The sequence below is a fragment of the Lytechinus pictus genome, chromosome 10 (genome assembly GCF_037042905.1).
Source record: "Lytechinus pictus isolate F3 Inbred chromosome 10, Lp3.0, whole genome shotgun sequence".
Taxonomy (NCBI): domain Eukaryota; kingdom Metazoa; phylum Echinodermata; class Echinoidea; order Temnopleuroida; family Toxopneustidae; genus Lytechinus; species Lytechinus pictus.
The window spans coordinates 27,921,737-27,933,768 of record NC_087254.1 but is presented as its reverse complement, the minus strand read 5'-3'; the positions used below and the strand labels follow the sequence as shown (position 1 = coordinate 27,933,768).

At 37.5% G+C, this 12,032-nt stretch overlaps 1 protein-coding gene across 1 annotated transcript in view; it reads left to right on the top strand.

The window, feature by feature from the left end:
• The first annotated feature begins 2,346 nt into the window (after positions 1-2,346).
• Positions 2,347-12,032, top strand: part of LOC129270434 (adenylosuccinate lyase-like) — a 33,154-nt gene continuing 23,468 nt past the window's right edge. Inside the window, exons 1-3 of the mRNA XM_064105714.1 lie at positions 2,347-2,587; positions 4,408-4,611; positions 11,666-11,790. Coding sequence (XP_063961784.1) covers positions 2,411-2,587; positions 4,408-4,611; positions 11,666-11,790 — 506 coding nt within the window. The 5' untranslated portion in view covers positions 2,347-2,410. The remainder of the gene's footprint in view (positions 2,588-4,407; positions 4,612-11,665; positions 11,791-12,032) is intronic.

Here is a 12,032-nt window from a genome sequence, read left to right as displayed (position 1 = left end):
TCTTTCTTTCTTTCTTTCTTTCCTTTCTTTCTTTCTATCTCTCTTTCCCCCTCTCTCTCTCTTTCTTTCTTTTTCTCCCCTATCCTCCATTTTGCCAACTGGTACATGATTTTGCCGACTGCCACGAATGTTGGGGGGGTGTCACACCCCCCATACCCCCCCTCTAGCTACGGCCCTGTAATATATATATATATAGATCTAAGCCTATGTCACTATGTAAGGGTACCGGTAATTTGACGATGCCAATTCATTATGAGCAACGTGAATGCTTACGATCGGCACTGGTCGAGGCAAGTCCACGCGCATGCGTACTCTCAATCCGAAGACGCAAGTCATGAATATTCATATGTTGGTCCAGAACTCGGTGGGAAAAATAATTTCGCCCCCGGGCCATGTCCCTCCTTGCTATCGAAGAGTGTGTATGGTTATCACGTATTGCGCGCGACCACGTCTGTATCGGAGTGCTGCCCCGCGGCTGGAGCTTGATTGAGTCGCGTTATAGGAGGGATGTTATTGGAATATGTGAAAGACTATGTAAATGATTTGCGATTGTCGGATGTGATAATTATGTACATTATAACATATTTTAAAAAATACAGGGGGAACCTGATTTCGTGGGGGTGCTGCCTATGGAAAATAATACACGCAGCACCCCCAGCACCCCCGCTTCTCAGGTCCCTGCTTAAAACGGGACACTGCAGCACTTCTAGTAATTATAATGATGATTTGTATCTCACTAATTTGAAAAGGGAACACCTTAAGCGTCCCTCCTCCTCCTCACTTTTTTTCTTCTTCTTCTTCCTCTTGTATCATTTTCTTTTTTTTGCGCTCCATGATTAATTGTTTTATTTATTAACTTTTTATTATTCATTATAAATCTCTTGTTAGTGTAGGCCCCCTATAAGGGATTGATTTATTGAATGGTGTTTTCTTGAAAGCGGATGAGATTCCTGCATTTCTGCATTGATTGTCCTTTCCATATGGCAAGTTAGAAGTCAAATCTGGTATCTATCAAAGAATTTTCGTAAATAATAAATATAATTATGCCTGCATTGATAAAAAAAGGAGTATAAAATGAGTAAAGTTAATTTAGTGGCGTAATGATTCAAAATATTTGAAGGGGTGCAATACGGCCTGAAATAATTTCTGAAAAGCCCCGAGCGAGTGAAACAAGTGAGTTTTTTCTTACTTTTAACATGTTTAAAAAATGAAAACCTAATTTTAGATTTATTTGACATTATAAATATTTAGAAAATAACATCATATCTTTAATTCGAGTCGGCCTATCTTCTATCAGGGGCTATTGTGCCAATTTTAACAATCAAGGGGGAAGGGGGACAGCTATGTAGACCTACCTAGCCCCCCCCCCCCCCCTTCCATCACTGCCATTGATGAGGATCTACTGTCTGGTTTAGACGTTTGTATTAGGCTAACCATCTGTATCATTGAATTTTCAGATAAAAAATATAGCTTCAAACTATTGTATACGAAATGGGACAACCATCAGGGCCGTTGCCAAGGGGTGGGGGATGGGGTTGCGGCAGTGTAGCGGCCCGGTTTAAGCTCTAAATCTAAACAAAAATCAGCTCGCGCTTCGTGCTCTCATCAAAATGCAGGATAAAACATGATCAACACAGCTGTTTTACATCATGGTCTTGATACAACAGGTATAAAAAACACTATATTTAAACAATAATATTTTTCTTCAATCTTGTACGTTAATTAGTGATCATTCAAGAAAGCTGTAGGCCCTACATATAATATACCAAAAGCTTCGGTTTCTGTTACATTGGTTGTTCCGCTGAACTCCGTTGGCTCCACTCACCAATTACAGAGGAGAAATAAGAAAATTTAAAAATGTAAAAAAAAAAAAAAAAAAAAAAAACTCTAAACAGACGGCTGCGAGCTGTCTGTACATGTAGCTGCCCATGACGAAAGAAAATGTGAACAAGGAGAATGAGGAACTGTACAATATACAATAATGACTCATAGTTTCCGAACGTCGGTAATCGGTACGATGTTTGTCAGTTACCAGGTCCTCTGTCCCCCCCCCCCCCCGGAAAAGGCCTAGCGAAGCCCCTGGGACAACTTTGAAGCGCTTTTCGCAATGAGTCATGCACTTTTGTGTTAGGAGCACCTGCAGATATTTTCCATACGCTTTAAATTAATTAATTTATATCGGTATGTGAGCCGCGAAATTCATGTAAAAAACAAGGAAAAATATGTTAGTTCAAATAATTTTGATACTAAAAAGTTTGGTTTCATATTTTAAAAATATAATTCATATCAAGATGTTTGCCTCTTTTAATCTCAATATACACAAAGCGTCTGAAATTTGACCAAGAGCGCGCGCTTCAATTATTTTGATTACATCGCCAGCATCTTATTACGGTTCTTATTACACGTGAAAATGGCAGCTCCTTTCAGCCCTCCCGTGCCGGAAAACGGTAAAAATGCAGATAAGTACAAGTACAGATCACCATTAGTTTCCCGATATGGAAGCCCGGAGATGGCCTATAACTTCAGTGAATTGAAAAAGTTTTCAACTTGGAGAAAATTGTGGCTATGGCTAGCCAAAGGTCAACAGGTAATGTTATTTTTCGGAACATGTCATGGTCATGCATGGGAAGAGCGGACGTCGATCCTCATTTGCCCCGGGTAGCTCCGGCACGGCTTCGTGCATCTTGCTGCAACCACGGTGCGAGTCACTGCGAGCTTGGTATTCAGCTGTGCTCCTGGTTGTGGGCTGTGGCTGTGTCAAGCTCAAGTTAATGTTGTTGACATGGTTGACAATGACAGTCATTTCGTTGTTGTTTGTATAGGCTTTCATTCATAGTGAATACTTATGCCATAACATATTTTAATTATCGTGATTTTTGCTCTTAAAAATTAAATGGAAAATAGATTTGTCATTTTTTTTTGTTATAAAACTTTTCATATTTCTTATCATGCTTATAATCTTAATTTTTGTTAAAATTTGATTGTAACATTATCAATTAGAATGTTAAATCTAAATCATGTAAATTGTAGTCGGCCTAGATTTAGATCTAATTGAACTTTGGCAGTTTGGGTATATGGAAAGGTTACTGGGTCTGGGGAGGGGTCTAATGACTAAACTAATCTCTGATTCACTGGACACACAGTGGTACTAAATCCGCAGACACCTTCATCATTCATAACCTTGCTAGACAGGCACATATTGCACACTCCATCACTCATCAGCCAATTAATGCTAGGGAACTCTTGTATCGGAAACCGATTTTGGTGAATCTTGAGTCTCCGGTTTGGGGCAAAGATAGTGGACAATTTTTTTTTCATGGGTCTTGCATGCCATTAGATTAGACAGTTTTTTTGTTTTTGGTATTTCAGTAATTGGTTCAGATACCATACAAACTAACTATTACACTACTGAGTTTGTTTACAGTGTGACATTAAAGGACATTGAAACACTTGAAGGACAAGTCCACCCCAAGAAAAAGTTAAATTGAGTAAAAAAGAGAAATCCAACTAGCATATAATGCTGAGCATGTGGAACTATCATTGTTTTAATTTTTTTTTGGTTCAGTCAAGTTGGTCATTAAATTATTGTCAAATCTGTAAAAATTGAAATACTCTATAATTCAAACAATAACAAAAATAGTGAGTGAGGGATATCATCAACTCTCATTTGCATATCACTGAGTTGCGCCTATAACTGTTGTGTGAAAAATAAGCGAAACTTTTTCTAATGCCATAACTTTCTTATTTTGTATCTGATTCCGATGAAATTTTCAGCGATATGCTTGTTTGATTTTTCTATATTGGATCAAATCAACATTTTTCTGGGGTGGACATGACCTTTAACAGAAAAATCAAAGAATGAGGTCAATGAAAGTATGAGAACATTTGAAAAAAAATAAAGGTATGAGCATTTGAATTTTAAGATAGCTTGTGGAGAAGATGTGTTCTGTCACATTTTTACTCCCCCATTTATTTTTTTTCTTACTGTATTTTTCTTAAATTCTGACCTTTATCAAGTTGATATAGAGATCAGAGGCCTGTTTCATTTACCTCACAATAGTGCATTTTGTACAGTTTCTATGATTAGTTTACTATCAGCCAAATACATTGAATGATTTTAGTAGCTTTACATGTACAGTGTACACTATTATTGCACATTTGTTATTCAAATAAATGGGTCTCTGGTTTTCTTATTTTAACATGAAGTAGAGTTTTCCTAAAACACATATTGTGGGCAGAGAGTTTTTGATATCCTTAGAATGAGCAAAAATAGATGATTTGGGGTATATTTTCAGTGTAGAAAGGGTGGACTTGTTGATCGTTGGGCTAGATATGACTCGCCCCAGTTTGGCTATACATGTATATGTATTTAATATCATAATATACTCATTGTTATTGTTTCACCAGACCCTTGGTCTTGACATCAGCAATGACCAGATCAAGGAAATGGAGGCCAATCTTGAGAACATTGATTTTGATATGGCTGCTGCAGAAGAGAAGAAAAGACGTCACGATGTCATGGCTCATGTTTATACGTTTGCACAGTGCTGTCCTAAGGCCGCACCCATCATTCACCTTGGGGCAACGTCGTGCTACGTTGGTGATAATACAGTGAGTAGTGATGTTTTATAAATTGAATGGCATTCACCAAAGGAACAATACAATCATATTTTTTAGGAATATTCATCCTACATAGTAATTTTTATATTCAATGCGAACAGCCATCACAAGTGATAGTTTTCCTGCCTTGCCATTTAATAATGCGGATGTTTAGATAGTCCATAGGGGAAAAGGAGACTAGTTTGTCTTTAGGTTTTTTTTCTCATCTCTTTTATGTTCATTAAGTATGAACACAAGGTTAGACATACAGTGCCAGCCGCGGGAAACGTCACAGTGCCCCCTAGGGCGAACGCGGTAACCCGTAGCGGACATTTGAGGGGAGCGGACGAGGGAAGACGCCCGCGTCCGCTCCCCTAGGACATGAGTGCCCTAGGGGAGCACCCGAGGGTAGTGCCCGCGTCTATCCTAGGGTGTTTCCCTAGGATGTTCGGCCGTGCATTACTGGTCGAAAGAAGAGGTCTGATTTGACACATTAAAGACTGCGTGTGATTTTTATCTCATATCAAGCATAAGTTTTCGATCATTTATCGTGGATAAAATCTGTTATGAAAACTACAAAGTTTTGGGTTGATAACTGGGATTTTAGGCTTTTTCACCGAATTACTTATTGTGTTCGATTACACTCTGGCACCAGCTTAAAGGGTCCTTTCCTATATATGAATATTCTTCCCGTGGTGTCCGTTATTTCATTCACTGATATGGTTAATCGTGATCGCAAATGAGTTTCTGACAAAGGAGCAGGTATTTGTCGATGTTGACCCTACATTCCGGAGGTCGTCCTAGAACTATTTACTCTATTTTTTCCCTGCATGGTCATCCTTTTTTATATACCCTGACATGCCTTTCAGGCGCGGATCTACGAGATGCAGATAAAAGGGAGAAGGAGAAAGCAAAAATGAATGAAAAGGCGAAAATGAAGGGATGGATTGAAGACGAGAAGGAAAGAGATAAGAGAAATAGAAAAAGTGTGAGAAGGGGAAAGGGGAGAAAATATAGGGGGGGGGGGGCGAAGAGGAGAAAGAGGGAGAGGGGGTAAAGAAAGGTGAAATGGAGAAGAAAACAGAGGGGATGAAAAAAGGGAAGGTGAGACAGAAAGAAAAGAGGGAAAAGGAAAATATATTGAAAATCGAACGGGAGATGAAGAGACAAAGGAAGAAAAGGAAGGACAGAATGAGAAAGAGAGAATGATAAGGAGGGGGAAATTAAACAAAATGAAGAAGGGAGACATAATAAAATGGAGTAAAAAAGCGAAGGAGGGAAGAGAAGGAAGGGTGCAGGAAAAGGTAAGAAGTACAGGGGACAATAAAAGTGGGACTTAAGAAAAAAGTAGAGGAAAAGAGAGAAAGCGGGAAGAAAAAATTGAGAAATTGTCCAGTTTTTTATGTCAGAAAATACTTTAGTAACTCGCATCTGCCCATTTTTACGCTGATGACAAGTATTGAACATTCTTGCGCTCAATCTTGTAAGTATTTTCTCTCACCATGCTCACAATTTCTTGCTCTCGTTGCATCAATTAAAAACTTGTCCCGAATTAACATCCGCTCATTCAAGAAAGAAGAAAGAAAAATGAAAGAAAAATGCAAATAGGAAGGGATGGAGGGAAAATAAGAAGGAAAATAGAAAAAGTGAGAGAAGGAGAAGGAAGTGAAGAAAAGAGGGGGAAAGGGGAGAAAGAGAAAATAGAGGGGGCTTATTGTTTCATGTTAATATGGATACCATATAGTTCTGCAGTACTTAGTTATGAAACTTGTTTTACTCAGTAATGCTCACGCGTGATGATTAAAAGGATTTTCGACTACATAGAGGTGAACCGGGACGGGGCTTTCATTCTTTAACTTGGCTTGACTAACTCCGTTGTTCCCCGAAAAGAATTGTTAGGTTTGATAGTTGGCGTTTGCGTGAGCACCCACCAAAACTCTTAACAAAAGAAAAGAATGGTTTGTATAGCTCCATTCTTGCTTTGTCGGCAAGTGATTATTAACTCGTTAAGTACTCATTCCACACACTACGTCATAGTAGCTTTCGAAAACATACTTTTACTTGGGTATGTGTTTAAACATTGAAGCTAAATGTGCTAGAAATTTTTTAAATAGTTACATTATGTAAATAGCTTTTGTTGCTTTGCTCTGAAGCGCATTGAGCATCCAATCAAGATGGAAAGTGCGCTTTACAAATGGCATGTATTATTATTTTTAGCTGCCATATAACACTGAATTCTGTATTATACCAAGTTGTGACTTGGTTTTATCATTTCCAATTCATATAACAAAATATATTTCGAAGGAAAATCTTGCTTTACTGAAATAGAATAAATAAATAAAAATGTTTATAACTTTAATTGATGTCCGACTAATCTATCAATATAAAACCGCAGTTCGTAAATATGATAGTTTAATCTCTACTTCGACGTCAATTATTCGTGTTATTATCATCATGTAGGTGTATCAGGGATATTAATTTTCGTTTTAATCCCATCTATAATTTTGTATAAAATTGCGCGTAATATATGTGTTCTTCTCATCGTGAAGCTGGAACCCCTCTTCATTTTTCTTATCCTCCTCTTCCTTCTTCTCCTTTATTATATGCACCACTTTCATCTCTTCCCAATTCGATTATCTACCAATGTAACTTAAAAACCGCAATAGAGAGCAGGTAATGTAATCAGGTGTTTTAGCAAAAAGATAAATCTGTTCCATCTGTTACATTTAGGTAAATTTATATTTTTTTATAGGGTGAGGGCTTTAGAGACCCGATTTGAACCGAAATGAAAAGAACATCCTCAATAGGTGGTTTCAAACCGCCTCGATCACAAGAATCCCCGTTAAATTACGAGAACTTTTTTAGGCTGAAAAATACCCATTAATTATTCCTGCATTCACACCGCCCTGAAACATACCCTTCGGGATAAGTTCCTGAAGTTACGAGCATGCTCAGTATGGTCTGATAAGCAGCAAGGCGCGAAATTCAAAATCACTAGCCCAGCAGCAACCCATGCACGGCGCCGCACCCAACGACACGCTGGGCTAAAAGTTCCCGTAATTTGCTTTCAGACCGCCAAAATACCCACGACCTTGGAAAAATCCCCGCGAAAGTTCTCGTAATTTCGCCAAGTACCTACTATTTATCGGGTATTTTCTTTCGGGGATATTACGCGTAGTTTGCTTTCAGACCGCCAAAATACCTGGTATTTTCTGATCGGGGTAAATTTCCCGATCAGAGAATACCTGGAACTGGCGAACTTCGAGGCGGTCTGAAACCACCTATTTATTGTTGTTACGGCATCAATAAATTAATCCCCCCCCCCATTTCTATGAACATCCTGTCATAAATTGGGAAGCGGATGTGATCAAAGGAGATCAAAGGTGTGGGCCGGGAGCAAGACTACCAGACTGTTGACAATAACAAAAGAACCAAATAACAAATCGATGAGCACAACCAGTTTTGTTGGTGTTCGCTTTTTGCACGTCTACTTTGTATGATCTTGGTCATACTAGTATTCGTTTTCACGTACCTTTCATTCCCTTTATTAGGGTTTTATCAACTATGTCAACGAATTGACGATCCCAATATTGACCGCACGTTTGTTTTAACATAATGAGAATTCACAAATGCCCTTGATATTCATAATTCTGTTTTATTTTAAGTTTGTCATTGTTTGTTAACATTCACTCTGTTAATAACTTGTCAATTTTTATTTACAAAAAAAATCAAGTCTGCTTATTAATGTCTTTTATCTATTTTAATTATTTTTTTGTCGTATGCCTTTCTTTCTTCTTTCCTGATTTTACCCTGTGCACCCCGTTAAAACTTAAGGAAGAATGTTTCAAATGTTTTCTAGTTCTTACACTGTTCATAATAAGGAGATGGGATTAGAAGTATAGTTCACGCTGAAGGGAGATGAATGGGTACGTATGGAAAAAAAAATTATCCCAAAAGATAGAAAATTGATCTCCATGACATTAAATCACAATTGTGTCCTATTTTTTAAAAACAAGTTTGTATGATACATGTATGCCTCCCACGTAAGGCGTAATGATAAAAAGTTTACCTAATATGCATCAAATTAGATTAATTGATTAGATCCTTTGCGGTAAATGAAAAACAATAAATTCGATGTTCCAGCCAGGGTGACCAGATTTCACAAAATTAAATACGGGACAATCGACAAAGCACTATGTACCATCGGATCGACCGAGCCAGGCCAAAAAATCAACAAAAAGGCTACACAATGTTAGACTTGTTAACAAAATATATTACGAAAGGGGAAGGGAGGGTCAGCGGAAGAAAGAAAAGAGAAAAAAATGAGGAAACAAGAAATGAATTGAGAGGAAAGAAAACAAGGAAAAAATTAAAAGGAAAAAAGTTTGAATAAAAGGATGAAAGAAAGAATAAAAGACAGATAACGGTTTCCATCATTACTTGAAATGAATAAAGAAATAAAAAATTAAAATAAAGGAAGGGAAGATGAATAAATGTGTGAAAGAAAAAACATAAGGAGAGAAAAGAGAAAAGTAAGAAAAATGGAGGAAAAGAGAAAGAAAGAAAAATAATTCCTTCATTATTTGAAAGAAACAAAGACAGAAGAAAACATGAAGGAAGCAAGGAAGGAAGAAAGGGAAAGAGGGAATAAGGGAAAAGAATTAAAAGGGAAAACAGAAATTAAAATATGAAAGAAAAGAAAACAAATAACATATAAAACTAAAAAAAATAATCTACAATAGATTCCGATCACGCTAGTTTAAAAACATAATGGTCTATCACAAGATGACCAAAGTACATGCACATGTAAACATAATGCAATGTACGTACCCTAGGGTAGCCGAGGATAAGTGCGGGCACGGCCAATATTATATAGCACGCAGGAAACTGCGGGCGCGGCTAAACACCCTAGTCTACTCCCCTTGAATACCCTCGGTTAGACGCAAAAGCCCCCTAGGGTGTTTGCGTGCTCGGGCGTGACGTTTCCTGCGGCCGGCACTGTACATGTATCAATACTGTATTGAAACGACTTTGAGTAAACAAACTCGGGATGAATTCTTGAATCATTTATTTTAGCTACATTGCTTTCATGCAAGACAGAACTTTTTATTAAATAGAATTTTAAGGCCTCCCAAAGTTGTTCATCAATACCTTTATTAGGGACAGTGATTTTCCGCGATCGCGGAAAACGGACAGAATTCACGGAAAGGGCCTTTTGAAACGGAAAGTGGCATTTCAAACGGAAAATCACGGAAAACATATTTACCCTCAAAATACGCAGAATAGCAACAGAAATTACTCCAAAATCACAACAAAATGAGAATATTAAATGGCCACAAAACCCCAGAAAACACGATCTCACTTCGCTACTATCATGACAATTCACATGTCGTGACTGCACTCGACATCAGCACACTCGATTGTACCCCGCACCCGTACCCGGCCGGCCGGGTTGGGCTTCACATGCACACATATCGTTCAACTACACGGTCGTGTGTTGCTGCCCTCTACGTTTGAAGATGTAACAGCACGATATCGTGGTCTTAAAATCCAAGATGGCGGATTGGCAAAAGCCGTTGACTGATGATAACGATGTCCAAAAAAACCCCAAATTATCGATGAAATATCATTTCACCGTGAAATGATGTGAAAGGTGAGGATGTATGCATGCTAAATGGGTTTGTAAAAATATTTTATGCACCCGCATAGATCCGATTAGAACGGATTCGATTGTGTTGTTGGTACAGTAGCAGATGCACATTTTGACCAGTGCGAGTGTACGTGTTGTGATTTTGCTATTCAATGTGTAAACGGAATTGTCACTTTTCCGTGTGTACAAAGTCTATGGGGAAACAGAATTTCCGTGTTCTGACAAGCTGAAACGAAATTTGAGATTTTCTGAAACGGAAAAGGCAATTTATTTAAACGGAAAATCACTGTCCCTACTTTATACTGGAAAAAGTGAAATTTTCTTAAATTTGGCTAAAACAAAAATAATTGATACAGGGTCAAAATGATACAAAATACAAAATAAACAAAGTATAAATAATGTAGTCAAAATACTCCCATGTCCCAAGGCTTGTCTTTATATTATAAATGTTTAGCTTCCCTTGATATCAGAGAAACATTCCTGAGAGAGGTTTTAGGGTTGCCTGGTGACTGATCGATTAAAAAATTTATCAAATAATGGATTGTTTATTCAGGACCATACTATATAATTAAGTATTCAAATATAATTTGGCTTCAAAAAGAATATTTGCTAAGCGAAATAAATCCCTTTAAACTTCAGACAGACTTTGATAGGGTCATGTTGCGTGTAATTACAGGGAGTAACTTGTATGCTCAGCAGCCAATAGGTAGCCCAGCTAAAGCTGGGTTAATAATAACAGCAGGGCCCGCTGGGAGAATGGTTTTTAGAACTGAAGTGGCTACCCTGGCTAAATATACTGTTATTAATTATTATTATTATCATTACTTCACAGGCATAACCAAATGACCAAACTCACAATGATAAAAACTTTTTTTATGGAATGGGGTGTGGTTGTGGTAGCAATAACAAAATGCGGATCAGTATTTAATAAGCAGCAAACAGTGTACGTATGAACAATGTATTACAGCTACATTCCCAGTATTTGATCAGTGTTTAGCTTCCCTAATAATTACATTTTTTTTTTGGGGGGGGGGGGTGAGGGGGTGACATAAATATATACACTTAATATCTATAATTGATAGTGACTATTTGCATGTGGCTTTCCATTGACTTAAAGGCACATGTACACATGTATTTGATTGTATATTTTTTTTACACTACTGAGAACTTACTATGATGATGTATCTTACTGTATATTTCCCCCTTGTGTGATGCACTTAATATGCATTATTCCATAAACATGCTTTTTTCTAAACAAACCTTTTCTGAATAGTTCTAATTATACATGTACAATAAACATGGTTTTAAAAGTTTATGTGTTAAAGAGCAAATGAGGTGATATTTCACGTTATCAGTTTGTTTCAAAAGGTTTTCAAATATTTCTCTAAGGTCAGTTGATGTCTGTTGTTTTGATAGGACTTGATAGTGATGAAGGATGCCTTGACGATCCTGCTCCCTCGCCTTGCACGTTGTATACAGAGACTTGCTGTCTTCGCTGATGAGCACAAGGCACTCCCCACGTTGGGTTTCACCCACTATCAGTATGTATAATCAGTTCACCTCATTTTCTTCCATTTCCAGGAAGCATAAAATACAAATGAATGGATACAAGTGATGTGTAATTAATTCAAATGAAAACCAAATATAAGCACAATTTTATGAGTCATGAACTTATGATTTTGCCAGTCTGTCTTTCTATGCATGGTGGAAATGCTGATGTAAATGTAGTGTCTTTGGTATTGTCTGTGCTTTAGAGACAAAGTTTGACACAATAAAAGTTACA